This window comes from Procambarus clarkii, chromosome 66 (genome assembly GCF_040958095.1).
Source record: "Procambarus clarkii isolate CNS0578487 chromosome 66, FALCON_Pclarkii_2.0, whole genome shotgun sequence".
In the NCBI taxonomy this organism is placed as follows: Eukaryota; Metazoa; Arthropoda; class Malacostraca; order Decapoda; family Cambaridae; genus Procambarus; species Procambarus clarkii.
Window position 1 is genome coordinate 19553775 of NC_091215.1, and position 14970 is coordinate 19568744.

Here is a 14970-nt window from a genome sequence, read left to right on the forward strand (position 1 = left end):
AATCATACAACCATCACCAATTTCTTACAATAAGACTCATTATATGATGTAACCTTCTGCATGGTTGTCTCTTAATTAAATAATTCACTCACTAACGGCTCTCAAAATCAGCCAGGAGCTTACATGATATTAATCAGTCATGCATCTGGCAGCATTGTGGTTCAACTGTTCCCAGACTTAATATATACACTTTATCTGTTTGCAATATATCATATTCCACTATCTTAGACCACACTGGTCATAACAGAAGGGCTCCTGCTTTAGTATTACTAGCAATGAAGGGCTCCTGCTTCAGGATAGCTAGCAGTGAAGCGCTACTGCTTCACTGCTAGCTATCACAGAAATGATCATGCTTCAGCATTATCAACAGTGAAAGTGAAGCGTTCCAGCTTGAGCATTACCAGAAGTAACGATGAAAGACTCCAACCTCAGCATTATTAGGAGCGAAGGTGAAAGGTTGCATCTTCAGCATTCCCAGCAGTGATGATCTTAATTGTTGACCTTAAGGACTTGGGTGAGGTGTACAGTGCCGAGCACGACGAAGGTAATGGTGTACCAACATGACCCATGACGATGTTAGCTACTGTTTCCGGCTGCTGATGGTTCACTTATATCAGGTTTTAATAGTATCTATATCCTTGTTTGTGGGCTTAGTCTACCTTGGTTGTGGCAAGGCAGTGAAGATGGGGAAGGGAGAAATGAGACCAAAACATATCGACTCTATAAGGAAAGGGCAACTACAAGAATCGGAGAAAGATATATGGGACTGGATATAATTCCAATACTAATACGAGAGGCACATATGAACAGGATAACATCAGCAGGATATGGCACGTTGGAAAATGTTAAAATGTCGTTTAGAAAAATCATGACTCTTTTCAAGGAAATGCGCACAACTTTTATTAGACTAATGCTGGAATATGCATCACCGGCCTGGAATTCGTACCTTGTGAAGCATAAAACTACTGGAAAAGTTCATATATTTGCACAAGATTAGTGCCAGAGGTAAGTGGGTTAAGTTATGAGGCTAAGTTAAGAAAATTGGGCCTCACAACCCGTGAAGGCAAAAGAAACAAAGGGGATATAGTCACAACAAAGATACCACGGAGGCAAGGACAGCTTCTTTAAATTGAGAGAAAGTAGGATGAGAGGTCATAAGTGAAGCTTGGAAGCAAATGAGTCGAAGAAATGTAAGGAAATGCTGGTACCCTCCCGCCAAACACACACCGAAACTACGACGTTGGTACAACGTTCGAACAAGTTTTAACACCTCCTAACCAGTTATAACAACCAATATAGCAAGTTGTATCAACGTTCTAATACGTCATAAACACTTTAAGCCAAGATGTACCAACTTTATTACAAGTTGTAACAAGCGGAAAATAGAGACAGTTTTGGTTTGTGTTTGCAGGGAGCTGTACGGGTGGTCAACAAGTGGAGTGAACTGCAAGTAGTTGTGGAAGTCACCTCCATCTACAACTTCAAGGAGCAAGAGTCTCACAGGAGAGGCTGAAGCAGCTGCCTTGTCAGGGAATGTGATGTTGTTCCCTGAGGGGTTGGACAAGTTTTTGTTGAGGTCTCAGACCTTGTGGTTAATTCATATACGCAATATCTGTTTGGTGGTGAAGGTGTGAGTTATGCATTCTTGATGCTGTAACATTGTGGTGCTTAAGTTTGAAAAGTATGGCTGCCTCAGTTCTCATAGTTGATTTGTTATTTAATTGACTTCATCCTTTAATCCAAAGTAAAGAAAAAGCGTCTGACTCTCAGGCCATGTGCGTGTGTGTGTATGTTCTTGGGCCCCGCCTTTCTAACCATCGTTTGTCTAATGTACTGAGTTCTGATTTAATTTACTCTCATATTTACTACTCACATTTATCTTCCACACATACATGCACATCCCCAGGATGCAACCCGTAGCAGCTGTTTAACCCCTTGTTACCTATTTATTGCTAGGTGAATAAAGGCATCGGGTGAAAAACCTGCTCATTTATTTCTGCTTCGGCCGGGAAACGAGTCCGGAGCCTTTTGACTACGACCCCGGAGAGTTGTCCTCTCAGCAGCGAGGACCTGTGTGTACTCACCTAGTTGTGCTTGCAGGGGGTCGATCCAGGCTCCAAGCCCCACCTTCCGAACGTTCGTAGAATAATGCATTAAAGCAAATATGACAATTTTTTGTTACCTCAGCAATATCCTGGACTATTTTTGGCAACCAAACCCAACTTCTATCTTCTGCTTTCATAACATTTATGCCATTATGGCCTACATGCAGCTGTTCCAAAATCTTACATCTTAGTTCCCCAGGCACCACCACTCTATTCCTATACAAGAGTATATCCTGGTGAATACTAAGGTCAGCCTTCACTGCAGCATACTCTGACAATAATAAGTTATCTTTCCAACCATATTTGACATACTTCATCAACAGATTTAATTTGGAATTTCTACCAGTTGCCTTCCTAATCGTCTGGAATGAAATATCCTCAAAAGACATAGATTCCACCAGGTTAACATACTCCACTGGAATACTGGAATTCAATTCTTCTGTCACAGGCAATCTACTTAATGCATCAGCTACTATAATATCCTTGCCTGGCTTAAACTCTAAATCATACTCAAACTGCGAGAGTAGTAATGCCCATCTTTGAATTCTAGCATTGGCATTAACTGGAATTTGTTTACCTCTGCCAAACAATCCTAGCAGGGGTTTATGGTCTGTTCTAGCAAGACATTTCCTACCCAGCAGAAAATACCTCAGTTTTTTTTACAGCATATACCAAAGCTAAGGCTTCTTTATCTAACTTACAATAATTCTGTTCTGCAGGAGATAATTTCTTGCCAGCAAAATATACTACTTTATCCTGACCATCGACTTCCTGTAATAATACACACCCCACTCCTACTGGGGAAGCATCTACCTCCAGTTTTAAAGGGAGTCTACCAGTAAAATTAGTGAGCACTGGAGAATTTATCAATTCCTGCTTAATATTCCTGAAGGCATTCTCCCCTCTTGCTGCCCACTTAAATCTAGCCCTTAAATCTTTAACAATTCATACAAGGGGTGCTAATTTTGTTGAAAAGTTTTTCACGAACTTAGAAAAATATGTGACCATCCCTACAAAAGACTGTACTTCCCCTAACTGATGTTGGGGCTGGGGCATCTACTATAGCAGCTACATTTTTGTGAGAAGGAGTAAAGCCCTTACCTGAAATATGGTTTCCCAGGTATTCAATGGCCTTGGTCTTCAATGTTGCTTTACTCTTATTAATCTTCACGTTGTGCTCTTGCAGGAGATTCAAAACCTGTTCTAATCTAGCATCATACTCTTCCTCATTCTCCCAGCATATAATAATGTCATCTAAAAAGCTAGCCACACCTTCAATGTTTACTAACAACTGGGACATGAATCTCTGAAAAATTGCTGGAGACGAGGATAGTGCAAAAGGAAGTCTTTTATACTTAAATAACCCCTTGTGGGTATTAATCACTAACAATTCCTGGTTCTCCTCCTCTACAGGAATTTGCAAGTAGGCATCTTTGTCAATCTTAGAAAAGATTGCCGCCTTGCAGACCACTGACAACAACTCATCTATCTTAGGTAAAGGGAACTTCTCACAGTGTATGCGGTTGTTTAATTCATTGAAATCTGCACAGATTCTCATGGATTTCCGATCTGCCTTCAACACTGGTACAATTGGGGCTGCCCACTCACTGTGTGTAATTGGCTCTAAGATGCCTTCTGCCACATGCCTTTCCCGGGCTGATTCTACCAGTTGCTTGAAATGAAACGGAACTGTTCTTGCATTGAAAAAATTTAGGTGAAGCCCCACTTTTCAGGTGATTTTTTGCCACCATGCTATTAATTGGCTTACCTGCCTCCACTGAATATTTATCTAACATATGTTCGGCACTTTTAATTGTTTTAACTATCGACAATTCATCTAGGCCCGCCAAGAAAATTCCCACCTTTTCCATGAGATCCTTACCACATACAAGGTAACAAAGCACGTCGTACATATTATAATAATGTATGCAGTGAAAGGATTCGCCCAAAGAATGTGTTATGTTTACCATATTTCTCTGGGTTTGAGAATATTGTCAAGGCCTTGAAACTTTTTAATATAGATGTAATGTTTAGCTACGAAAACACTGTTGGTAAGCTATTAGTTAGGAACAGCCCTCGTAGTGATAATTGCGTCATTTATAAAATACCTTGTAAGGAATGTAATAAGTTCTATGTCGGGCAAACATCTAAAGATTTAAAATGTAGAATATCGCAACATAAATACTCTGTAAGACATGGTCTAATGCTTTGTTTGTTCATTTGTCAGAAAAAGCTCACCAAATTGATTGGGAGAGTGCTTCTTCAATAACAAATTGTAAAAGCACCTATAACAGAAACATAATTGAATCTGCTTTGATACAGATCACCAAAGAAAGTAATTTGAATATTAGCAGTGGTCTATATAACTTAGATCCATTTCTAATAGATCAGCTAAAGGGCGATTTAAGTAGGATCATTGGAAAACATTTGTCTCACTAATTCATTGTATATATTTACCTCTTTATGTTATAATTACCTATGTATTGTGCTTGTATGTCTGCTGTATCAGATGGGCCAATTGGGTGCATCTGATGGGCCAATGGGCCGTCTGCGTTTTCCAAGTATTGTACCTCACCTCACTTCACCACTCTCTCCTGCCTATTTATACCCATCACTCGATCTGTGAAATCATTCCTTCTGAAGATGTATTTAATATACGAAAGTACTTAAGGAAATTCCTGTTTCATTTTCCTCCGTGGTCTGACATTGTCACATTCTTAATCACGTGTTTATTTTCGTGATATACACACACACACACATATATATATATATATATATATATATATATATATATATATATATATATATATATATATATATATATATATATAATATAATATAATATATATATAATATAATATATATATATATATATATATAATATATAATATATAAAATATAATACACATGAGAGGATGTGCAGTGACTTAATATCTAACATATTCACAGATTTGAGTAGGGGAACCGAGTGATGTCTGGGGCCAGAGTTGGATATTGTTTTATAGAATATGATCAGGTCTATGTTTTGGTCAGGAATAGTGCTTTTTATTCCTTTACGAATTATTTCCTTCATTATTCTTTCTTCTTTTTTATGTTCACTATGCATAGTTGATTTGTAATATAATTAAATATATATATTATATATATATAATATAAATATTATTTTTCCTTGTTTTCAGGTGTGTTGATGCCTCTGTATGAAATATTGTTCCAGTACACACTGAGTGGTTGGCTGTAAACACTTCCAAAGGACACCTGATCCACAGGGCTGTGATTTTCACGTCAGACTGCGTAAAGCGGCGTTTAAAGACTGTGGTCGACTAGAGCATCGTCCAAGGAGCCTGGTTAGAGATTGGGATGTGGGAACACTGATCGATCCTGATAGATATATCATGTTAACCTCAAGGTAGCACAATACCATGGGTCTGTGGAGTTTGATGAATGTTGAGGTGGTGGCAACGGTGATCCTTGTGGCAGCGTGGAGAGCTTGTGTTGCAACCTCTACCCAGACACATGCTGCCTTATCTACCCAATCACTTGCTTTTTCATCTACCGAGGTATTTGCTTCATCTACCCAGCCACCTACTGCCTCATCTACTGAGTCACTTGTTGCCTTATCTATTCTGGAACTTGTTGCCTCATCTACCCAGGCACATGCTGCCTCGCCAGTCACGTTGCCTCCTCAGAACACCGACTTTTTAAATTTCACACTTCGGAAATGTCGCTGTGAGAAAAATAATGTGCTGGATGGTTCTGTTTGTAGAAAAAAATCAACTGAAGTAGTCGTGTATAATCCAGCAAACAAAACATCAGTCTGGGTCAAGACAAGCGATTTTAGCAGCGTTCGCATAGAAGATGTTAAGTGTGGCAATGGCACCGAACGTGTGACCTTGAACATAGCTACAAACGATTTTGTTTTATTTGCTGGACAAATGGTTTGGGTAGATGGAAGTAAGGTTCTCGGAGAGTACTGTATCGAGCATTTGGTACGCGGTGAAGAACTACACCAAGTAGCTCATATTTGCCTGCCTCCTCCCCACGTACCTCAGTGCTGCCCCCCAGGACACCTCCTGGCTCCTGACGACTCTTGTGTCCCCAGCAGCAATCGGCACACCTTTGCGCCGCCGATATTATTTAACAACGATCTTGTGCCGTGGAAAGATGTAGATGGTAATGTTAAAAATGTTACATGTGATGGAATACCAGTTGTTCGCCGTCTATACCTTAATACTCAAGAAGGGGAGCTCATGTATAGCGTATCGGGGACATTGTTGAGATGGACGCCCTTATTCTGGCCTGATCAAAAACAATTTGAACAAAATTACTGTGTAGGTATGGAACTTGATAAAAACAATGATGCACAGTACATTGCCAAGTTCTGCTATGTAGATCTAGTTAAGCACCACCAGCTGACATGTAGTAACAATACTTGTGTTAGAAAATGCTGTGCCAAGAATGAAATTATATTGATCCCACAATGTATAATGGCAGCTCAGGTAGAAGAGATATGGGAACCTTCTTTCCATATCTTACAAGAAAAACTAACATCAGTTAAGTTAGCAGCAGAAAAGTGGACTTTGGTGACCGGGAATCCACTTTGTAGTACTTTTTATCAACTGGACCCACTCAGAATAGATGATGATAAATTCTACCTGTTAGAAAATGGCTCCCTCCATATTCCTAAGCACCAGACCAGCTACCCATCAACCCATTACTGCGTTGACTCTTTCCTGACTGAAAATGGTACGATTATGGAGGGCGCCATGTTGTGTACAAATGAAGACACCTGCTCCTGGAAGACGATTGTCGACGTAGTGTTGCTGGGAATATCGTGTGTGTTTCTAGCAATTACCCTTGGCGTGTATATGGGTGTGGCAGAGCTTAGAGACCGCACATACGGACGCTGTCTCATATCTATGGTGGCCGCCATGTTGTCCACGTACATCACCCTCATCATCAATAACCAAGTGAGGGAGCAGTCCGACACCCAGTGCATCATAAGAGGTAAGAAGAGTCTTCAACGTGACCTTCCTATTACTGCAAATTAGTTTGTTAATTTTGTCAGTGACAGAGCCATGATCTTTATGATTCCCAAACTATTGGAAAGAAGTTAGTTAGTTTAGTTCATTTATTATGCACCCCATACCCATCTTGTGGGCGGTAGTGGAAAAGGTTACAGAGGCACATAATGGGCTCAGGGACTGAACCTCACAATTCATTTAGCTAAGCAAGTTACAATCTTGATGAGCTAGTTACAAAATTCAATATAAGTCGTCACATCAACAATGGGTTCGAGATCGACCACAAGTACAATTTCTAAATTAAGCAACTGACATATGTGGAGAGCTAGTGTCACAATTGATATGTTTGTCCTACACACCGCCCCCCATCCAGTGGGCAGCGGTGGAGAGGTTACAATCACTTAGTTACTACCTACAGTTTGCAAACTGGGGATATTTGGCTGGAAGCTGTAGAAATGCATAGTTATATATATATGTATATATATGTATATATATATATATATATATATATATATATATATATATATATATATATATATATATATATATATATATATATGACCGAAAAAGTAAGATTAATAATTCTAACACGAATTTTCTCAATATTTCTTATGTTTCTTTTTACTGTCGATGGTAACTGAAAAATCAATTCTCCAAAATTCATTTTTATTTCTAGTCTGACGCTTGAACGCGTTTCGTAATAACTTATTACATTTTCAAAGACTTTAGTTTACACACACAACTGTAACCTGAAAACACTAAACAGAGTTTTACTTATGCTAACACTAAACAGCTTATATACTCGTACTTGGGTGAGGTGATATGTTGCAACAGTTTTTGGATGAGGTGAACAAACTTTTGACAAACACAAGATAGAACATGGAACAATGGGTATTAATTGGATATATGAGAGCATAAGAATGGAAGTAACTGCAAAGAGCCTATTGGCCCATACTTCCTCTTGGTGCTTCTATATTGGTACGGAGTCTTGAAGTGGGTAGAATATAGTTGTGCATTAATTGGCTGTTGATTGCTGGTGTTGACTTTTTGATGTGTAGTGCCTCGCAGATGTCAAGCCGCCTGCTATCGCTGTACCTATCGATGATTTCTGTGTTGTTTGTTAAGACTTCTCTGGTGATGGTCTGGTTGTGGGAAGAGATTATATGTTCCTTAATGGAGCCCTGTTGCTTATGCATTGTTAATCGCCTGGAAAGAGATGTTGTTGTAAATGAAGAACTGTAAATTAATGGTGTAACACTTGAATGGGTTGACCACTATCGGTACCTTGGCGTCACTGTCGGCTCTAACAAGGGGAAGAAAGAGGAGCTCAATCAACTCATAGGAACATGCAAAAGTCGACTCAGGGCACTGAAAGCTATGACCTGGATGGACATGGAGCCTCTATTGCCGTGCTTAAAATGATGTACACAGCCTATGTGCGCTCCGTTATAGACTATGCCGCACCAGTTCTGTACACCTCCCAAAGCGATATGAAAAGGCTTGAAAGCATTCAAAATGAAGCCATGACAATCATTCTTGGAGTTCCAAGAACTGCCAAAACGTCTAATCTACGAGAGGAGTTGTCCCTCCCCAGTGTTAAAAGCAGAAATAAGGAGCTGAATGCTAAGCTTGCAATTAGGATAACCAGAGATCCCCATATTGCTAAGAAAAAACTGAGTTCTGTGCTACTTTCAGGGGGAAACAGGAGAAGCAAAAAATGGCATCATAGATCAGTCTGCTACCTAGAAGAACTTCACCTGCTTGAGCAAGCCCGTGAGCTCCTGCCTGTAGAGAGGTTACCTCCCTGGGAGGATGACTCATGCAAGATTATCATCAATGAAATGGCAACGAAAAAATCCAACATGTTACCACAAGAAATGAGGCACAAGTATCTCGAGGAAATTTATAAAGAAGCCGGAGATGAACTAGATCAAATCTACACTGACGGGTCATCTAATCCTGTCAATGGCAGGGCTGGTGCAGCATGCACGGTAATCAAGGATAATACTTTCCAACGCAGAAATGAAGAAAAAGCGCGTATTGAGAACTATGCCTCTTCAACGCAAGCAGAGCTAACTGCCATTGTTATGGCGTTAAGGTTTCTTGAACGGAACACTAATGGTGTAGTGATTTGCACCGATTCAAAAACAGCACTGCAAAGCCTAAGTAAAAATCGGGCAGAAAATCTTGCAATAGTCGCTGAAATTAAGAGAGCTGTGAGAGTACTTACCAATCAGGGAAGAGTCGTCAAGTTTCTGTGGATCCCCTCCCATGGGATCCACAGAAATGGATCCACATTCCCACATATGGGATCCTCCCATATGTGGGAATGAACGAGCAGATGTGCTGGCTGCTGAAGGAGACCATATTGAATACTTCATACCCAAGACTCTACTACAAATTAGAGGTATTGTCAGGCAACATCACCGTGACAAGGTAACTGAGGAAAGGAGGATAGAAGCACAAACCAGTGAATCTGTACGCTGGTACAACATGGTTGCAGCTGGCAATCCCAATCATTATAGACGAATAGGAGGAGGACGCGGGAAAGAATCAGCAATAGCGAGAATCCGTCTGGGATATAAATATCCATGGAGATACGGAAAGGGAACGACTGTTGATAAGCGAAGTTGCAGAATTTGTGATGAGAGTGACGGACACCGCCTTGACCACTATCAACGTGAATGTAAACACCTGAGAGGCATTCGAAATATGTGTATAATACTGAACCCCACATTGTTTGAGTTAGGAAAACACTATTTGTCAAATACTGTATTGATACTGTTCTTAAAAGATTCCCCCATTTTGCACCCGCAAGATAACGTAAGCTTTTAAGGGTTGACAGTTTAGTTTAGTTCATTTATTATGCACCCCATACCCATCTTGTGGGCGGTAGTGGAAAGGGTTACAGAGGCACATAATGGGCTCAGGGACTGAACCTCACAATTCATTTAGCTAAGCAAGTTGCAATCTTGATGAGCTAGTTACAAAATTCAGTATAAGTCTTCACATCAACAATGAGTTCGAGATCGACCACAAGTACAGTTTCTAAATTAAGCAACTGACATATGTGGAGAGCTAGTGTCCCAATTTATATGTTTGTCCTGCACACCGCCCCCCATCCAGTGGGCAGTGGTGGAGAGGTTACTATCACTCTTAGTTACTACCTACAGTTAGCAAACTGGGGATATTTGGCTAAAATTTCTGGTAGCAGATCATTTTGAATGAAATATTGACACATCGTTGGTACATTGGTTATACCATTTATACCATTTCATGTGGTCTCCATCTCATGTTGGCCTCCGAATGCATGATAGAGCTGATAAGTTAGCCAAAGAATCTGCCTTTAAAGGAGACGTTGAGTGTAACCTTGGATTGTCAATGAACAATCTGAGAGCAGCAGTACACCGAGAACTTCAACAAGATCTTGTAGATCTGAGGCAAAGTGGAATCGACACCAGTAATTCCATCTAAGGGTTGACAGATGTCAATCTTCTTGTTTGAGGAGCTGTTCACTTGAGACAGTTAAGCAAGTCCCAGCTGTGTCTGGGTACAAGTGACAGGATGAACAACCCAGCGGGTTTTCTTCCTTTTGGGGAGTGTTGTTCATGCTGCTATGGCGGTATGTCCACTCACAAGTTGAGTGGCGCTGCCCAATAAACTCGCCCCTCGGGGCAAAATTAAAAAAATAAAATGTTGTTGTCTTGCCTATATACTGAGTTCTTTGGGGCTTACAGTCCCCAAGTGGGCATTTAAAGGCATAGACGACGTTGGTCTCCTTTAAGGCGTTCTGCTTTGTGTCTGGAGAGTTTTTCATGAGTAGGTTGGCCGTTTTTTTGGTTTTATAGTAAATCGTTAATAGTATCTTCTGATTTTAATAAATCAATCAATTTATTGATTTAATCAAATCAATCAATAAAATCGTCAATTGTATCTTCTGATTTTATAAAATCAGAAGATACAATTGACGATTTACTATAAAACCCAAAAAACGGCCACTCTACTCATGAAAAACTCTTAAGACACAAAGCAGAACGCCTTAAAGGAGACCAACGTCGTCTATGCCATCAAATGCCCACTTGGGGACTGTAAGCCCCAAAGAACTTAGTATATAGGCAAGGCAACAGCATCTCTTTCCATGCGATTAACAATGCATAAGCAACAGGGCTCCATTAAGGAACATATAATCTCTTCCCACAACCAGACCATCACCAGAGAAGTCTTAACAAACAACACAGAAATCATCGATAGGTACAGCGATAGCAGGCGGCTTGACATCTGCGAGGCACTACACATCAAAAAGTCAACACCAGCAATCAACAGCCAATTAATGCACAACTATATTCTACCCACTTCAAGACTCCGTACCAATACAGAAGCATCAAGAGGAAGTATGGGCCAATAGGCTCTTTGCAGTTACTTCCATTCTTATGCTCTCATATATCCAATTAATACCCATTGTTCCATGTTCTGTCTTGTGTTTGTCAAAAGTTTGTTCACCTCATCCAAAACTGTTGCAACATATCACCTCACCCAAGTACGAGTATATAAGCTGTTTAGTGTTAGCATAAGTAAATCTCTGTTTAGTGTTTTCAGGTTACAGTTGTGTGTGTAAACTAAACTAAAGTCTTTGAAAATGTAATAAGTTATTACGAAACGCGTTCAAGCGTCAGACTAGAAATAAAAATGAATTTTGGAGAATTGATTTTTCAGTTACCATTGACAGTAAAAAGAAACATAAGAAATATTGAGAAAATTCGTGTTAGAATTATGAATCTTACTTTTTCGGTCATATTTAACAACATATGTTTACAAGAAAGACTGCTACCAAAATATACTAATATATATATATATATATATATATATATATATATATATATATATATATATATATATATATATATATATATATATATATATATATATATATATATAGGAAACTATGAGGATGAAATTAGGTACTTTTTTATTTTACTTTTGAACAGGGCATGGGATAGTCAATTTTTTTAATTCATCAGGGTATTTGTATTTAGTGTTTGCACAGATTTAGTCTGCCTCTGGGGGTATCAGAGAGATATTCATTTCTGGTGAGGTGCTCATGGGTTCTATTACACCTATCAAGGAAAGGTTTCAGATCAAAATTAGTATTTAGGAACAAGGTTTTGTACATGTAGATAGCACATGAAAATGTGTGAAGTTTATGTTTAGCATGTTAAGGGACTTAAATAGAGGAGCTGGGTGCTGTCTGAAGATTGAGTTTGTTATAGTACTGATTGCAGATTTTTGCTGATTAAGACAAAATGATAATGTGTAGTGGGATAATACTTAAAACTAAATGAGATATGGTAAAATTTTCTTTCATTTCCTCACTCTTACTTTCTCTCACTTCCACACTCTGTTACCTACCCCCCCCCCCCTCTCTCTCTCTCTCTCTCTCCCAGACTCTTAAATTCTCTTTAATCCCACTCCGCTTTGATGCCAGCCCGTAAGTGGTAATATCTACCACTTAAAATGCCTGTGCCACCTCTTGGGTGGCTTAATCTTCATCATTCAATCAGTGCCAACTTCCCCATGACTACCTCAGGCCAATGTTTGTTTATTTTTGTATTCACACTAAATGTAAAGCCTTTTTATCGTGATTTTAGAACAAAATTAGTAATTCTGGAAATATTTTCTTCCCCTCAGCATTTATTGGTCATGTATGCAGTCTGGCGACGTTCTTCTGGCTCAACGTTATGTGTTATGATATGTGGTCAACACTCAGGTATGTCCTAGAGAGTTTTTTATCATATATTGACCGTATTTCATGTCATTCATGTATCCAGAGAGAATGAAATGGGGAAAGATATGCATATGAGTACGATTAATAATGGGGGACCTTTGACAACCTGCTAGCTTTGTGACCCTGTCGAGGCCACTAGAGATGGTGACCCTCATGTAAATTCAGGTTGTAATACTTCCCCAGGTGCGCTCTGTATTTGTTTCTATTGAGCCGCTTCAGCCACGCAAGGGTTTGGGGATCCTGTCCAGGAGAGATTTGCTTGGCCTTTGAGAATATTTTCCCCTCAATCTCACACCCGCAACACCCACCCCCTGCAGGGTGAGAGTAGGTTATCTTGAGATGATTTCGGGGCTTAGCGTCCCCACCGCCCGGTCCTCGACCAGGCCTCTTTTTTGTTACACACACCCCAGGTAGCAGCCTGTAGCAGCTGTTTAACTCCCAGGTACCTATTTACTGCTCGATGTACAGGAACATCAGAGTGAAAGAAACTCTGCCCATTTGTTACCCACTCCACCGGGGATCGAATTCGGAACTTCAGGACCACGAATCCCGAGCACTGTCCACTCAGCTGTCAGGCTCCTGTATGTCATAGAGAGTATGTTATAGAAATTAAAAAAAAAATCTTCAACTCATTTGTGTTCCTAGTTTTCACCTGTGTCCTCATTCTAATTTTATCATTTTAAAGAGGCTGTCCATGTTCCACTACCAGGTGTATGTTGTTGCTGTTGATTTAGGGGCGACGACGATCAAGGGATCGGATGCGCACTGGCTGCCTGATACCGGGAAATAACAGAGGGATGGGGTCCCTATTCTGTAGTCTCTTCAGGCCACAGACCCTACAATCTCTTCAGGGCACATACTGTACAGTCTCATCAGGCCACAAACAAGACAGATTAAGTGGAAGGTATGGTGAAGGATGTCATATCGGACGTCTTCATCTCTCGCACCTGCCCCGTCAACGAGGACAGGAACCGTGAGGCGGGGAATATTCTGCCTACGGACGGCACTCAATAGTCTGATGCGAGCGCTATGAAATCTTCGGCAGTGAAAAGGTGTTCCATTGTATCCTGGGTCGGACACCACTGGCAGTATGGGGAATCTACCAGCCGTAGAAGATACGGATGTGCAGCCAGGCAGGTGTGCCCAATCCGGAGACGAGTGATGGCCATGTCGAGGAGTCGAGAATGATGACGAGTCCATGGATGTGGGGAGGAGCCCTCCTGGAGACCTGCCAGAGAGGAGGACCTGAATGTTGGCGCCATCACTGCTTCCCAACTCGCGAGGCAAGCCGTCCGGAGTTGCAGAATTTCAGAAAGATTAAGAGGCACATATGTAGAGTCATGGAGACCATGCACCATCCTTGCTGCTGCATCGGCCGCCTCATTACCATTAAAACTGACATGCGATGAAACCCATTGGAAATAGATTGACCAACCCAGAGTACCAGAGTATGGCAACAGTTCTCCACGGATCTGTGACACAATATGACAATGGACTCATGGACGCTGAGATGATATTAGATGTAGGGCTGTAACTAAGTCCACATAGAAAACGACCACAGAGGGCCCTGAAACTTGTCGTAGTTGTAAGCCTAGTAAGATTGCAAACAGTTCCCGGCCAGGCACTAATGAGCATGGGAGAGCTTTCATGTCTGACAGAAGGAAAAAGGAGCAAAGTATGCTGCCGTAGATGTGGATGGTGACGGATCTTTGCGGGACCCATCCTTGTAAACCCCAAGTATCCAGGGTATAAGGAGGCTCATAGGTCTGCAAAAATTAAAGGGGCCCAGACCCTCTAAATCCCTCTTCCGACGAGGAGGCTTGGAAAAGTTCACAGAAACCCAAATGAGCTCTTCTGCCCATGGAGGCACCGGATGTTGACCGGTGCCAAGGGATGATGCCAAGGGGTGAGTACAGGGACGGGGAGGAAAAACTGTGAGTATGCATCCAAGTCCCGGACGACGAAAGGCAGCTGACGGCGCCTGGAGTGTCTGGCCGGCACATTTCACCAGTTAGCCTTGAGCTGGAGGCGAGTAAATGGATGGGTAGCAGGGAGATGCACT

The 14970-nt window shown here is 40.9% G+C and overlaps 1 protein-coding gene across 11 annotated transcripts in view; it reads left to right on the plus strand.

Annotated features, from left to right (window-relative positions):
• The window catches only part of LOC123769144 (probable G-protein coupled receptor Mth-like 3), a 139665-nt gene that overhangs the window by 62910 nt on the left and 61785 nt on the right, over positions 1 to 14970 (plus strand). For 10 of the 11 annotated variants that reach the window (XR_011223842.1, XR_011223841.1, XM_069309838.1 and 7 more), the window contains exons 2-3: positions 5285 to 7109; positions 12812 to 12890. Coding sequence is in view for 9 of the 11 variants with exons in the window: in XM_069309838.1 (XP_069165939.1) it covers positions 5525 to 7109; positions 12812 to 12890 (1664 nt within the window). In the remaining 2 variants the exon portion in view is untranslated. Of the gene's footprint in view, positions 1 to 5284; positions 7110 to 8821; positions 10836 to 12811; positions 12891 to 14970 lie in introns of those variants that run through there. The other variant, XM_069309842.1, reaches the window with a different exon arrangement.